This window comes from Hydra vulgaris, chromosome 07 (genome assembly GCF_038396675.1).
Source record: "Hydra vulgaris chromosome 07, alternate assembly HydraT2T_AEP".
Taxonomy (NCBI): domain Eukaryota; kingdom Metazoa; phylum Cnidaria; class Hydrozoa; order Anthoathecata; family Hydridae; genus Hydra; species Hydra vulgaris.
Genome location: NC_088926.1, coordinates 7,646,819 through 7,664,387, shown reverse-complemented (window position 1 = coordinate 7,664,387; position 17,569 = coordinate 7,646,819). Strand labels below are relative to the sequence as shown.

General features: G+C 30.6%; 1 protein-coding gene across 1 annotated transcript; it reads left to right on the top strand.

Annotated features, from left to right (window-relative positions):
- The first annotated feature begins 728 nt into the window (after positions 1–728).
- LOC100202843 (protein bicaudal D) lies at positions 729–15,966 on the top strand. Its single transcript, XM_065800944.1, has 4 exons — positions 729–1,423; positions 4,714–5,127; positions 13,862–14,129; positions 14,435–15,966. Exons 1-4 carry the CDS (start codon positions 1,253–1,255, stop codon positions 15,664–15,666), a joined length of 2,085 nt encoding a protein of 694 aa, XP_065657016.1. The 5' UTR covers positions 729–1,252; the 3' UTR covers positions 15,667–15,966.
- Positions 15,967–17,569: the final 1,603 nt, after the last annotated feature.

Sequence of the window (17,569 nt, the reverse complement as noted above, 5' to 3'; positions counted from 1 at the left end):
GTTTTTTTCTTCGGATGATTTACGAATCAAAGTCTATTTGTAATTTTTGATTATTTGATACGCTATTAACATGTGTTAAATGTTTTTAAAGTCTAATTTAAAATGCACAATTTTAATTTATGCCAAATTTTAATTTATTCAAAACGATTAGTTTAATTAAACTTTAAACAAAACTTCAAATTTAATTTCAATATTTTTTAATATTTTATAAGTTTAAGTGAACTTTTACAACTAAAAGAAGCACCCTCATTTTTAAAAGTTGGCTGTGTCAACAATATACGGAGGATGGGGTAAATAGAAGTTCAAAAATCATTGATATGGTGTAGGGGGAAAGTATGTATACTAAATTGACGTGTAAAACTTTTTCTAAATTAATAATTCGTTGCTTTTTTCACGGAAATCATAGTTTTGTATCAAAACCATGATTAAAGATGAGGAGAAGGGGCAACACGAAATATTTATAAATTTTGACAAAATGATGGTTTAACAACATACAAACAGTCAAATTATTATTATTATTATTTTTTTTTCATATTTAATAGACGCCATCCTACAGTAATTTTAAATTAGACTAAACTTTTGATTTTCAGTAATTATATGTTTTTCGACAATAAATTTTTAAAGTTCAAATTTAACTATAGATTATTAATTCTCATTCAAGAATTTTCAATTATTGTATTATTGCGTTTGGGCGTAATATAATTAATTTTTCATATTGACTTTTCTTTAATGTAAAAAAGATTTTATGAACGGGGTTCGACCAGTTGCGTATTTTAATTGGGCATTTTTGTCCTTGATCCGTCTCTCTGATCTCGATGTTCGATATAATCAGAATCGTCAAGTTAAAGTAATGTCATGCAATTGACGTTGTCGTTGCAAGTCAAGTTGCTGCCGTTCACGCTAGAAAAAAAGTCTAAAAAATGACACCTGGTCTGATAATGAGTTTCAAATAAAATATTTATCTTTTTTTTGGTAACGTGATGATCTCGAAAAACGAACTTAGCTAACTCATTTTAACATGATAAAAGTTACTCTTTTTCACTTCGATCGCAATTTTCTCCATTCGGTTTTGAGGTTTATATTGAATTTAAAAATATTTTGCTGAAATGTTAAATTAGGCATGTTATCATCAGTATTGAATTCTTGAGACATTTTATGAAATAAAATATTTTAAAGCTCTCCTGTTTATTTTCTGTAATGCAATCAGCCACATTACTTTTGCATATAAAATACTAATTTACCAATTATCAGTATGTCTTATGAAGACTTAAAGCAAGAAGTCAGCCGCTTGGCACTGGAGCTGCAAAAGGCCTGTCTTGAGAAGGTCCAAGCTGCTGAATACGGCTTAGCTGTTCTTCAAGAAAAAGAAGTTTTGCAAAATCAATATGATGAAATAAAACTTCAGTATGATCAAGTAAAAGAGGTATAAAGTTATATATTTTATCATTTATTTAGTGCAAATTTTGTCCCTCAATAAGTCATAAAGCAGTTTTCTGTGTATGGGTAAAGTATTTTATTTTTAAGAAGTAACTGACCAAGGACATGTTCTCATAAAATAGTGCTAGCAGTTAAAAAATAGCACTAGTATGTTTGATAAGTTCAAAGGTTAAACACATACTTATATGTGTGTAACCTTTTAATTTATCATTCACAGAACTCTAACGGTATCCTGAAACTAATTTAACTTGGTATACTCAACCTCTTAACTGTTTTTTGCATTTGCTTTATGCCAAATTTGATATTGGATTGTGTGATGTGTCTTGTTTGAGTTAACAAACTATTTAACACATTTTTGTTTATTTTTGTTTGGTCTACCTAATAGTTCTAATTTTGAAATTTTTAAATGTTTTGATAAATGAAATAGCAAATGTTTTCAAAATCACTTGTCATAGTTTAATTCCAAATAGTATAAATATAGTACAAATTAAAGTTTAGAACTACTATTTTGGTATACTAGTAAGTACACTAGCAGTGCACTGTAACTGCAAGTACAGCATACCTGCAGTTACAGCGTACAATCCTTATGAATCTCTTACACTCTACTGCATTAAGAAAGATTTTAAGTTAATGAAGCTATTTATGGATTGCCAAAATATCCTTGGAATAAAAATTGGTTATATTTTGGTTTCAACTATGATTGAGCCACTGATCAAGACAGAAACAGCAATAAAAGATTAAAGCATTAGACCGAATGGAAACTCTACATTTTGCAGCTCTAAACGCATTTCTCGAGGCCATAGAACCTGTTAAATTAGCTGTTGTGAATAACTTGCGTTGTTAGGGCAATAGCATTGCATCCTAGTGACAAGTGATGAGGACACAATATTTATTAGCACTAAAATAATATTACAATATATGTATTACATTCAATAATCTAGTCTGTTGTCTTGTTTGTGTCAACAAATGTAAGCAAAACAGCTCCTGAATCACCAAATATTGATGAAATTGAAAATCTATCTTAACAAGATTAGTTGTAAAAGCTACTTATCTACTAAAAGAGTAATTATCTTTGTATTTTAAAAGATTCGACTTCAAGTAGGTCAAATCAGAACTCATAATTTTTAAGTATGCAAACACTCTAAAAATCTTCAAAAATTATGACAACCAACATAAACAGATGTTGAATATGCACTATATGAATTTTTGAACCAAATTAAGATTAGGTCTCCTTGAAAAATTACTTAAAGCACTTGTATTTTTGAAGTTTCATTATATAAAATAAAAGTGTTCTGATTAAATGCTATTTACTCATATTAGTGATATGATATAATAATACTTTTTAAAATTCAGAAAGTAACAAAAAAGTTCTGTTTTCTAAACGGTTTTTTTTTTTTGAAAAACCTTATTTATTAGACCCTATGGTTTGTAAAAATAATTTAAAAACTAGTCAAAAAAATAAATAAAACTCGGTGGATTGTTTTATTTTCTACAATATGCATTAAAAATAATTTATTACATCTTGCAAACTTCAGACAAACTCCTTTGTTTGTGTCCTGATTTTGTATAATAAAAAATATATATACACACTTTTTTCTTAGTTATAAATAATAGTCATTTAAATTTAATTTAAAAAAAATTTAATCAAGTTTAAAGTTAGCTCTAACTTTACACTTGATTAAACTTATTTGCCATATTATTGCAAATAAGTTGCAATAAATAAGACTGCAAGCAAACACTATTAAATTAGAAGTCACTAGAAATCAAAAATTAAATTTAAAAAGCAAGGAAGACTTGAAAGTTGTAGGTTGTATAAATCAGGAAAATTTGAAGATGTGAGAAAGTTCTAAAGGATTGAGGTGCAGGAAAAAATAACTAGACAAATAAAAAAATTTTATGGCATGCAGGGACAGATACAGTAAAAGGTTTCAATTTTTTAAAATCTTGTCTAGAAGAGAAAGAACATCATTAGAAAAACCAGCCCAATTATGATTACAATATTGCATACAGGGGCAAATAAGAGATTCGTAGAGGTAAGGAATTAAATCAGGAGTAAGATAATGGCAAGCACAATAAAAATAGGCAAACTTAACAGATGCTAACTTTTCAATCAATTGTATATATGGTTTTTTAAAAGATGTCAGTAGTGAACAACATTCCAAGAAAACATAAAAAAGAGGGCTCAGCTAAAGGATTGGATTCATTAATATAGGGATGTCAACAGTATTGCAATGGTTGTTTGCTGTGAATAACTGAGTTTTGTTGGAGTTGAAATTTACAAGCTAGAGAGAGACCCGATCAGTTGCCTGTTCTAAGCGTTCAAAAAAAGAAGACTTTTTGTCAAGACGGGATTATAAAGTCAAGTCAACAAATAAAAACACTTTAGATTTAAGGTTATCAGAAGGATCATTAATGTAGATCAGAGACAATATAGGACCAAGGATAGAACCTTGAAATACCCTAGAAGTTACTGGAAGAGAAGAAGAGTATTGGCTTTCGAAAATGACTTTAATAAAGCAGCTAAAGAAAAATGATTTAGTAATCTCAAAAATTTTCCCTGATACACCATATGAAGAAAGCTTTTGGAGAAAGCCATCATTATGAGAAAGCTCATAGAGTGAACAAGTGCTAAGTGGAAGCCCATAAAATAATGATCAGAGGATAAAAACTTATTTTCTTGACAAATAGGTGAATTGATGCCTAAATATACCCTCAAGCCAAGCAAGTGGCTATTTGAGTCTTTGCAATCCAAAAGATATTAACCATATATACTGATATCTGAAGAAGGAATAGCTGAATTTAAATTAAACTCACAAAGAGCAAGCAAGTCTGGTGAATTTTGCAATAGGTAAGGTTCAATTCATAGAAAGTTACTTTGAAGATTTACATGAATTTTTGTGAAATATATGTTAAAACAGTTCTGTTGTGGGAATGGTTTTTTATGTTTAATATTTTTAATTACTTTAAACATGGTTTAGGTTTAATGAGGTCTTGACTCATTTATAAATAGAAACACAGTATCTCAAACTAAAAAAACTCATTTAAAAAACTAGTTTTTAAATGAGTTTTTTTATTTTTAGTTTTTTAAATGTGCAATTAAGCTTTTGAAACAAACTACGCAAGTTATTAAATCTTATAGTTAGGCAATTTATGTCAAATTTATAAGGAAAATTAAAATGGTAAAAATTTGTACATAAGTTAATATATGAGGTTCAAAAAAATTTGCAAAGTATTATCAAAATATTAACTCTTAATACAAAAACAATTATTCTTTAGCAATTAAACCTTATGAGTTTAAAGCATGAAAAGCTAACCAACTGTACAGAGCAAGGTCAAGGGAACTTATTACTTGAGATTTCAACAAGGGAATCTCTTTTAGTAAAAGAAATATCCGATTTAAAATATGAGTTAAAATGCTGTAAGAAATCTGATCGTGCAAATCGTCATGAGTTGGAAATCCACAAAGAGGAATTTACACAACTTCATGAAGAATTGATTAAAACAAAAGAGAAAACTGAACAACTTATTCACGAAAACAAAGAATATAAAACAAAGGAAATAAAGTTCAATGAAGATTACAACATGCTTGAGGAGGAAAACACTGCACTTCAAAAAAGTATTTCTAAGCTGAAACAAACTTTAATTGAATTTGAAGGGATGAAAGTAGAAAACAAGAGCCTATTAGATGAGGTATTGTTTTGAAAACAGTTTATTTTTTAAATTTTTTGATATACGACCTTATTGTCTTTTTGATTTATGATATTATTTGTCTTGAAATTTGTTTAAAATTAGTGCTATGATTTTTTAATAATATTTTTAAAACAGATTATGGTGTCAATACATCAATACATTTTAAAAACTTCTTTTTCCAAAGACCTAGAAAAATACGTTTGTATATATCTATATATCTATATATATATATATATATATATATATATATATATATATATATATATATATATATATATATATATATATATATATATATATATATATATATATATATATATATCCAAAGACCTAGAAAAATATGTATGCATATATATATATATATATATATATATATATATATATATATATATATATATATATATATACACACTATTACATATATAAATAGCAAATTGTTACTAGTTTTTCCTATCTTTATAGCACACAATGTTTTCAGATAAATAAGAATAAAATGAAGAATAATGAAAGAAAAAATTGCTGCCCCATGCCAAACCTCACTTGATGTAGTGTCACTCCTTTACTGGGGATGACTGAATAAGGGCGAATTTTATAAGTGCGAACTGGCATCAGTGCAAAGCAGTTACAAAAATTGGCACAAGTGCAAACATAGTTATGATTCGGCATGTGCTAAATAAATTTGAAAACATTAGCATAAGTGCAAACTGGCATAAGTGCAAAGGAGTTGCAAAAACTTGCACAGTGCGAACTGGCATAAGTGTGTCGAATAAATTTGCAAACAATGGTGTAATTCTGAAATGCCAATTTGCACTTATGTTAATTTTTTCCATTTTATTGAGTGCACTTATGCCAGTTTTTGTAACTGCTTCACACTTATGACAGTTCGCACTTATGCCAATGTTTGCAAGTTTATGTGGCGCACTTATTCCAGTGCTCACTTATGTCTTATGGTGTATCAGATAACAACTTTAAGTCTATTGAATCCTTTCTTACCAATCGTAGTATAGAAGTTGTCCTCGATGAACAGCACTTTTCTTCATTTCCTGTAACTTCAGGGGTTTCTCAAGGTTCTATCTTAGGCTCTACACTTTTTTTGTATTATATTAATGATCTCCCAGAAATTTTCACATGTATGGTGGCACTGTTGGCTGATGATACTACCGTTCATTCTTGTCTTGATAAGAAGCCAACACTCTCTAATTGTTAAGAGGGGGTATTTGAGCTTAAAAATAATTTCACTTCTGCTACATCATGGGGCTCTCAGTGTTTGGTGAACTTTAACTCAGATAAAACAATTTTTTTCGCTAGTTGTTATCACAACAATCTAGATCTTCCTATATTTATGAACAGAAATGTACTCTATGAGTCATCTATCCTTACTCCAGATTCTATTCTTTATCTCTATAAATCTCTAATCCATCATTTTATGGAATACTGTTGTCATATCTGGAGCTGATCTTCAAATGATGCCCTTTCTGTTTTAGACAAGGTGCAAAAACACATTGTAAACATAATTTGACTTGCTCTTGCAGCCAACCTTCAACCATTATCACATCATCGTTATGTTGCTTCTCTTTCTCTTTTCTATAAATACTATGATGGGTGCTGCTCTAAAGAGCTAGCGTCACTTGTGGCATCTACTAAAATTCATTCTCATGTTACTCGTTATTTAATTAAGTCTTATCCTTTTACTGTGACGTTTCCTAAGTGCTCCAAAAAATTTTATTTGTCTAGTTTTTTTCCTCAAACAGTTATAATAATAATAACAATAATAATAATAATAATAATAATAATAATAATAATAATAATAAAGTATAGCTGTAACAGCTGATGTTAACTGTTGCGAAGTGCAATAACAGTAGATATTGCACTGTAACAGCTCAGTTTGTATTTCGTTTATGTTTTAACAAATAGTTTCTGCAAAATTCAGATTTGTCTAGTTTATTTTTAAAGTTATTAATAGAAGCAGCCTCTACTATTTCAGATAGTAAGTTATTCCATGCATTTACAACTTGATTTTGAAAAAAGTGATATCTGAAGGTATTTCTGAAAAAAGGTTTTTTCGTTTTGAGTTTGTGTCGTTAATAGGAACCTTCATTTGATATATGTTGATAATTGTTTGTAATTCAATTTATTATATCTTGGCCATGTTGAACTTCAAAATGTTGAATAAGATCTCCGTTCTTCTAGTGTCGTTAACTGCATAATATTTAACCTAGCTTCATTAGGTTATTTTTTAATTGTAGATGCTTGTTTGGTTGTTCTTTTTTGGATCATCTCAATTTTTTCTATGTCTTGTAAGAATGGAGATCATGTCTGGACCGCAAACTCAAGATGTGGACGTATGAATGTTGTATAGAGCTTTTTTACTATGTTTACATTTAAATGCTCTTTTTATGATATCTAACATTCTGTTTGCTTTGCTAGTTACTGAATGAACTTGTGGTTGCCATTTTAGATCCGATTGAACTATTATACCTAAATCATGTTCAACTTCTGTGTGATATAATGTATAATTGTAATTGCAATCAATATCAGTCATTATAAATGGAGCATTTGGATTTTTTTTCTTGATATGCATAATTTTGCATTTTTTATAATTAAATTTTGTGAGCCAGATAGATGACCATACCATTATATTATTTATATCATTTTGAAGGCTTTGAATCATTAAATCATTCAGATTTTTTATGATTATTATTTTACTATCATCAGCGTAAAGTTTGACTTGATCAAGTTTGATTTGACTTGATAAAGTTTGATTTGATTTTTGACTTGATCTGGCAAATTGTTAATGAAAATCAAAAACTGATCCCTGTAGTACGCCACTGATAACTAGTAGCCAATCTGAGGCTGTCGCTGAGGATATAAATAATATAATGGTATGGTCATCTATCTGGCTCACAAATTTGCTGTCTTAGATAATTTCTCATAATACCATATGATTGAAGTTGAGATATCAAATGAGAGTGTGGTACTTAATCATAAGCCTTTTCAAAGTCTAGATATAACATATCAACTGTGTGGTCATCTGTGAGTTTCCAATAGATTTGTTGTGCAGATTTTATTTTTTCTGAACCCATGCTGATTTTCACTTAATAATCTGTTTTTTGTTAGATAATCCATAATTTTATCTCGAATGATTGATTCCAAAACTTTACATGGGATAAAGGTCAATGAGATTGGCCTGTAATTAGATGCATTGTTTGTATTACCTTTTTTAAAAATCGGGGTTATATTTGCTGATTTTCAGAGTTCAGGTAATTGTTTTTCAGTCAACGATTTTGTATATATTAAATTTCACAAAGAGTACTATGACATTTACTTAAGACATATGGGCTTATCCCATCTACTCCAACAGCTTTGTAAACATCTAATTTTTTAAATTTATTTTCAATAGTATGGCGAGTTATTATATTGTTTATATCTACTTCTAGAATAATTTTAGTCTTCTGCAGCTTCTGGTATGTTATGCTTATCTTCATTAACAAAAACTGAAGTGAAACAATTGTTTAGAATATTTGCATCAGTTAAAATCAAATTTAAGGTATTGCCTTCTGACAGCGTGCCTGAATTAAATGTTGATTTTTTGACATTTTGGGTCAAAAAGCTAACATTTAAGTTGTCTAAAAATATTTAAGTTGTCTAAAAATATTTGTCTATCATTCTTTAGCACTGTTTGAATATTCTCATCATTCCATTTTATTTGTGGGTAATTGAAGTCTCCAGCTCAGAGTAAACCTGAATATTTGTTGCAATCAACACTTTTTTTTTGCTATATTTATTATTTTATTAATTTTTTGATTTGTAAGTATTGTAGCATCAACTGGACGATTTGTTCTAACAATTAAGATATTCTCATTTTTTGTTCTAATGGCAGACCAGACTTATTCAACTGATGCTAGGTCATAAGGAGTATAAGCAATGTACTTATTTTTAACATAGATAGCTAGACCTCCACCCTGACATTTAGTTGAGTTAGCTTTAGATCAATTATTGTGAAAAACGTTATACCCATTTACATTTATGGTACTTGATAAGTTAAACCAAGTTTCGGTTACAATAAATATGTAGGGATTATACCCTGCTATTTCTATCAAAAACAAATCAAATTTATTGTTTAGTGAAGTCGGATTTGTATATCTGCAACATAGATGATATTTAGGTATTGATTTGCATTACAGTATTATGTTTAATCACAAGATAATTAGATACAGGATACAAATCTAAGGGGTAAACAGATTCTATCTGTTGACCAGCCTCGCACCCCTTCTTCATCTATTAGGCTGGCGCAGATGTATTTTTATTACATTGTTTCCAGTTTAGGATGTTGAATGCTGGATCTTCTTGACTCAATGCATGGGTTTGCTTGTGTCACTGTTTTTATGACTAGGCAACTCATTCTATTATCTCCTTATGAGGGTACAGCTCTAAAACTCAGTTTTATGGTTCTGAGGCCGGCTGGTAGTCAGGTTTCCCGAACTCTGTGGTAGCTCTCAGAGAGGCTGATTCCATCAACAGCTGAAAAATATCAAAGTATTAACAGTGCCATGTTGCGCATGGATGGTGTCCCTGTTTGTACTTTTGGTGTGCATTGCGGAGGCCACATTTGGAGCCCTTTGTTACGGCTTAGGGTTTATTAGTAGTAATGAGGCAATTGCTTGGGCTATTAAACGGTGTTCTGAGTACTATCTATGCTTTGAGTCAAGTTCTTCAATCTAATTTAAAAATGAATAAAGTACCAAAAACTATAAAACACAAAAAACCATCATCATCACCAAGTTCTCTAAACCTATCATTCACTAATATTCGTGGTCTTCGAAGTAACTTTTCTTCTGTTGAGTCTTATCTCTTGCAAAGTTCACCAGACCTACTTGCTCTTTGTGAGACTAATTTGAGTTCGGCTGTCTCATCTTGTGATCTTAGTGTTGATGGTTATCTTCCTCTGATTCGTAAAGACTCCAATAGCCACATGCTTGGCCTGGGCATTTACATTCATAAGAATTCACCTGTTTGTCGTGAAACTAGGTTTGAATCCACAGACTATTCTTTCATGTGCTTTCGTTTAGCACCACTTCACGCTATTGCCTTTCTCTTTGTTCTATATCGATCTCCTTCATCTCAAGACTGTACACTTTTTGATGTTATTTCTGATCATATTGACCAAGCCCTCTCTCTTTATCCATCAGCTAATATAGTTGTTGTCGGTGACTTTAATGCTCACCACTCTGAATGGCTTGGCTCTAGTGTCAGTGACTCTGCAGGCATTAAAGCCCACAACTTTTGCCTTTCTCAATCCCTAACTCAAATAGTCAACTTTCCAACTCGCTTTCCTGACAACCCTAATCATTTACCTTCTCTACTCGACTTATGTCTTGTTTCTGATCCTAGTCAGTGCTCAGTTTCTCCACATTCACCCTTAGGTGCTTCTGATCACAGTTTGATCTCTTTAAAACTAATATCTCATTCTTCTTCATCACCTGAATACCCCTACTATCGAACCTCTTACAACTACAGTAAAGCTGACTGGGATTCTTTCCGTGATTTTCTTCGTGATGGCCCTTGGGTAGAAATCTTTCAACTTCCTGTCGACAAATGTGCTTCTTATATAACTTCGTGGATTCAGGCTGGCATGGAATCTTTTATTCCCTCTCGACGATTCCAGGTCAAGCCTCACTCTCCTCCATGGTTTTCCTCACACTGTGCTGCTGCGATTGCCAATCGAAACCGTTACTTCCATATTTATCAGCAAAACAATTCTCCAGAAAACAGACGTCTTTTCATTACTGCTAGAAACAACTGTAAAAAGGTTTTGTCTAACGCCAAAACCCGCTATTCTCAGGTCATGAAATCTCGTATCTCATCTCAAAAATTAGGCTCTCGTGACTTCTGGAGAATCTTTAATAATATCAATAATAAGGGCAAATCTATAATTCCACCTCTCTTGTATGGTTCAGACTTTGTCACCTCACCTAAAGACAAAGCCGAACTGTTTGCTAAAAACTTTTCATCAATATCATCTCTTGATTCCACTAATTGCGTTCTACCTGATATTGCCAACAAACAGGTTGATTCATTGCTTGACATTCATATCACTTCAGCATCTGTATCTAAAGTGATTTCCTGTCTAGACTCTTCTACAGCTTGTGGCCCAGACAACATACCTGTTATTGTCTTGCAGAAGTGTTCTCCAGAGCTGTCGTCTATACTCTCAAAACTATTCAACAAATGCTTATCAGAGTCTTGTTTTCCAGCCTGCTGGAAAGCCGCATCTGTTATCCCTATCTTCAAAAATTCTGGGGAGCGATCTGATTCGTCTAACTACCGTCCCATAAGTCTTCTTCCTATCATAAGCAAGGTTTTTGAATCTTTAATTAACAAACACTTAATTTCTCATCTTGAATCTAATAACTTACTTTCTGACCATCAATATGGATTTCGATCTTCTCGTTCTACAGCTGATTTGCTAACAGTAATAACTGACAGGTTTTATCGTGCATTAGATGAAGGTGGAGAGGTTAAGGCCATCGCTCTTGACATTTCAAAAGCGTTTGATAAAGTTTGGCATGCTGGTCTTCTCCATAAGCTTTCTTCTTATGGTGTATCCGGCAACATCTTTAAGATCATTGAATCCTTCCTTTCCAATCGTAGCATAAAAGTTTTCCTCGATGGACAACACTCTTCTTCTTATTCTGTAACTTCAGGGGTTCCTCAAGGTTCTATCCTTGGCCCTATACTCTTTTTAATTTACATTAACGATCTTCCAGATAATCTCACATCTAAGGTGGCATTGTTTGCTGATGATACTACCATTTATTCTTGTCGTGATAAGAAACCAACACCCTCTGATTGCCTGGAGGGGGCATTTGAGCTTGAAAAGGATCTCACTTCTGCTACAGCATGGGGCTCACAGTGGCTGGTGAACTTTAATTCAGATAAAACTCAATTTTTTTCAGCCAATCGTTATCGCAATAATTTAGATCTTCCTATATTTATGAACGGTGATGTACTCGATGAGTCACCTACTCTTCATCTTCTAGGATTAACTCTTACTTCCAATCTTTCTTGGAAACCATATATCAAATCGGTTGCAAAATTAGCATCTGCTAAGGTTGCATCTCTTTATCGAGCTCGCCACTTTCTTACTCTGGATTCTATTCTCTACCTCTATAAATCTCAAATCCGGCCTTGTATGGAATACTGTTGCCATATCTGGGGCGGATCTTCTAATGATGCCCTTTCTCTTTTAGACAAGGTGCAAAAACGCATTGTAAACATAGTTGGACCTGCTCTTGCAGCCAACCTTCAACCATTATCACATCGTCGTAATGTTGCTTCTCTTTCTCTTTTCTACAAATACTATAATGGGCACTGCTCGAAAGAGCTAGCGTCTCTTGTGCCATCTACTAAAATTCATTCTCGTGTTACTCGTCATTCAATTAAGTGTCATCCTTTTTCTGTGACTGTTCCTAAGTGCTCCAAAAACGCTTATTCGTCTAGTTTTTTTCCTCGAACATCAGCTCTTTGGAATTCGCTTCCTTCATCTTGCTTTCCTGATTCATATAATTTGCAATCTTTTAAATCGTCCGTCAATCGTTATCTTGCTCTACAATCTTCATCTTTTCTCTTACAGTAACTTCCAACTTTAATTAGTGGCTGCTTGCAGCCTTGTTGGAAGCGAAGATGTTTAAAAAAAAAAAAAAAAAAAAAATCACAAGATAATTAGATACAAATCACAACATAATTAGATACAGGATTACATGTTGAAGGAACAGCCAATGCTGCAGGTTGATACAAATAAAATGATGATTGCTATTGTTTTGGTTTTTTTATGAGTTTAACAATTTCGAAGTTTCTTACAGTGTTGTAGTATTCATCGTTTTGATTTAGGCTAGCATTTAACAATTTAACTTCATTACATAACTACATAATGAAATCTCTTTCAGATTCTGTCATATCTGAGTTAAAATGTTGTTCATCTTGTTTCTGTTAATGTATGCAGGTTTTAATACCCTTATTTTGTCTGAAGCATTTTCTAACTCAATGAGTCTGATTACTTTTTTTATTTTATCTTTGTCTGCATTTATTGAGTCAAAAATATCTTTTACCATGATTTTATCACATTTTTTCTTGTCAATATTATCATGATTTGCTAATTTAACACCAAATATAATAATATTATTTTTTCTTCTATTACGTTCTTTTTCCTCATGTAGAGCAGTTCTTTAGAATTCGCTCTCTTTTTCTTATTTCTCTGATACATATAATTTGCAATCTTTTAAGTCGTCTGTTAATCATTATTTTGCTTTATAAACTTCATCTTTTCTTTACCAGTAACTTCTAACTCTAATATTAGTTGCTTGCAACCTTTTTGAAAGTGAAATGACTTTTAAAAAAAAAAAGTTTAAGATGAAAATAATATGTCGACACTAAATATTGGTAGGTACATATATAAATAAAATGTCGACACTAAATATTAATTCAAGCAAGTTGATTTATTTTACCATTAATTTCTGACTTGAAAATAAACTTTAGGTAGTTGGTATATTTCACTTAGTTTCTAGCTCAAAAATAAGTTCAAGCAAATTGGTTTATTTTACTATTAATTTCTGACTCAAAAATAAATTTAAGGAAGTTGATTTATTTCTCTCTTAATTGCCGAGAAAGAAACAAAATTATGATTAAAATTCTTAAATCATATAGTTAAATTTTTTAATATTTCTCTTATTTACAGATCGATAGTTTACAGCTTCAGTTGCAAATGTGCACTATCGCAAAAGAGCAATTTGAAAAACAACTGCATGAAGCTTTGGATACTGTGCGTGAACAGCGTGAGCGAAATGCACAGCACTTAAAAGAAATACATGATTTGAAACAAAACTCCATTTTGAAAATGTGGGAAATAGGGAGAGGAGAAGTCTTTTCATCACTTGAGCAAGAGCATCCAATTGTAACAAAAATTACTGAAGAATATAAAACACATCATGTAGTCCCTTCAGCAAGTATACAATAATATCTAATCTTTTTTTTACTTCTTTTTTAAATCTTGGAGTATTTGAAGCAATATTTACTTTTAATAATTTAAACATTTTTTTTTTTTAGTTTTTGATCTTTTTTCTTAGTTTGAAATTTTTTAAGCTTGTTTAATTTTTATGATTTGCTAGGTTGCATTAAATACATTATTATACCTATTGTGGCACTAATTTATATATTTATGTTTGTATCTTGTAGCAAGTACAACTTACAGGTTGTACTTGCTATATGATACATGTTTATCTTGTATAGATAATTTTTTCTTCTTTTATAGATCTTGTGGATGATTTAATGAAAGAACTTCAGTCAAGTGAAATGCGAGAGCTTGAGGAACAACTGCGTCAAGCTCAAGAAGAAAAACATGGCTTAGAATTACAATTGACTACAAAAAGTAATGCAGCAGAGCTAGAAAAGAATGCTTCAGACAAATTTGATCGAAATGAATATTACAGTAATAACCAGTTAAAAGAATTATCGGATTTGAAGGAGGGTCTAAAGCAGTATCAGAGTCGTGAGCTTGTATACCAATTGGAAATAAAACAGCTATCGGACCAATTGGAAGAACTGAAAGAACTTCTTATAGAGGTTGAGAATGAAAAAAATACACTTGCAATTAACAGCAAAGATGAAAGTAAACAGTTTTCAAATGACTTATTGGATGCAAGATCAAAGCTGCGAGAGTCTGAAACAAAGATCAAAAGTATGCAAGAAGACATGAAACGTCTTAAAGAACTAACAGGTGAGTATCAAACATGTTTAAACTGTGCACAAGCAGAGCTAATAACCATTAGTCAAGATTTGGTAAATGTACTGAAAAAAGCCAATTATACTGGTGAAATAGCCACTTTTGAAATCAATAACGAACATCTTAAAGTAGGAGATCCTGGAATAATTGTGAAGCTACTGAATCATGTTAAGCAACAAGAAAAAGCGTTGGAAAATGTTTGTAATAACCTAATAAATAGTAGCTCTGGGATTAATCCATCTTTAGTGAGTGATCAAGCTCTTGAAAATGGTTACTTAAAAGAACAAATATTAAAATGTCAATCATTACTAGTGGCTAAGCGAGAACAAATAAGTACCTTGCGTACAGTATTAAAAGCTAACAAAGCCACTTATGAAGTTGCATTAGCTAATTTAAAAAGTCGGTACGAGAGTGATAAAGCTATACAAAATGATGTTAGTAATCAGTTAAAACGTCAAATTAAGGCTCTCAAGTCAGAATCTCAAACTTTTGTTTCCTTACGAAGTATGTTTGCTACTCGGTGCGAGGAATACATCAAGCAGCTAGAATTAAAAGACCAAAACATTGCTGCAGCAGAAAATGAAAAACAAACGCTTAATATGCTATTAAAACAAGCAATTCATCAAAAAATTTGCTTGACGCAACGTCTTGAAGAGTACGAAATTGCTCGCGAACGTATTCGACAGTTTACAAAGTCGAATTTAAACAAAAATGTAAATAAAAAACCTGTTTCGCCGACTAAACCAATAACTAGAGTTTAGTTTTTTATTGCTTTTACTGTGTTAATTATTTATGATTTTTATTTATAGAAAGATTGTTTACTTCAGTTGAAATTTATATTGAAAAATTGATACTGTTGTAACCTTGTTGCATATATTTATATATGTGTATGTATATATATTGTAAAACAATAAGATATGTTTATATTAAAGAAAGGATAATTTAGGTATTTATGTATAGTTATTATATATAGGAATTTATTTTAGCCATAATCCATATTTATATATTTATACTGTATGCATGTTTGTATTAATAATTAGTTAATAGATGTGCAAAAGGCATAAGCAAACTATTTGATTGTCTATCTATAATTTTAGCTTAAATGGATGCTTTTTTCTAGTGATTGACTGAACGCGTTGTGCTACTCGTGCTTAGCGCATTGCTGTATATGTACATATATATATATATATATATATATATATATATATATATATATATATATATATATATATATATATATATATATATATATATATATATATATATGTATATGTTTATGTATATGTATGTATGTATATATATATGTATATGTATGTATATATATATATATATATATATATATATATATATATATATATATATATATATATACATACACACTTTTTTTCTTAGTATTTTAACTGAATAGTTTTAATCGTTCAGATTAGCAATTATAAATATTTTAGACTTTTTTTAATTTTTTTTCCTATTTAATTTTTTTCTGTTCTGGTGCTGGAGAAAAGAGTTTTTAAAAACTTGTCAGAGTACTCAAGATAAGCCTTAATTTTATTATTTTTAGCTCAGATTTTACTCGTTTTGTTGTAAAAGTGCGAAGTTATATATTTTTTTATTCTTTCAAATCATAAAAAATCTTAATCCGGAAAAGTGCGTTTATATTATTATTTATAAGTCAAGTACGAACATCAACAAATTACTTAGGAATTCTATTAGATTTAAATATAGAGAAAAAGCAAATAAGAATTTAAATGCCCTCAACGTGTCAAGGTTGCTAAAAGAAAAATTTCATTTGGCAAACTACACTTGCACAAAAAATCAGTGCCTTGTTACGGTTAATGCGTAAGTTATCGGACAAAATAAAAACGTCAATAAGTTATTTATAAATGAAAAAAAAAACTTTTTTATTAAAATAAAGTATTTATCTTTTAATAAAAACAAGTTAATTTTTTAATGAAAAAACACCATCCGCAAGTAATCTCAATTTCGCCCTGGTGCCATTCGTAAGCGACTGTAAAAAATGTAAATCGATTTCTTAGAGTTTTTATTTAATTCAATCAATCAAAACTTGCTCTGAAGCTTGCCAATTTCCTTCGTAAACCTTTGCTAAATGTCTCCAAAAGTTTTCTATTGGTCGTGCTTGAGGCACATTTGAGGATTTGGATTTATTTTAATTTAGAGAATCTTTAGAATAATGAAAACTTGCTAAATCTGGCCAAAATAAATAGTCCAAGATACTTGTAAATGAATGGAAGAAGTCTTTTTTCGAAACAATTATCAATATATATCGATGAATTAATTGCTACAGCCTTGGAAGCGCGAAACAATGTCTCGGACATAGCACGATCAAATATGGCTATCCCCATTATTAATCTTTTTGGAAATTTCTCTTTTCCTATAAAAAGAACACTTTCTAGGCATGTTTTTTTGTTGTTTGTGTAGTATCCAGAATTTCCAGGCATGTTGTCCCCTGCAAAACAAAAGTATTTTTCGTCATCGATGACCAGAAACGATTTTGTGTTATAGAGGTGGTTAACTAGTTTCCTGCTATATTTAAACTATTTTCCCTTCTATATTTAATATTCATTTTTTTAACTGACGACCAATTGTTGATTGATTTACACCGACTTTAAAACCTATTTTTCTCTGACTGATCCCTTTTCCATTGTT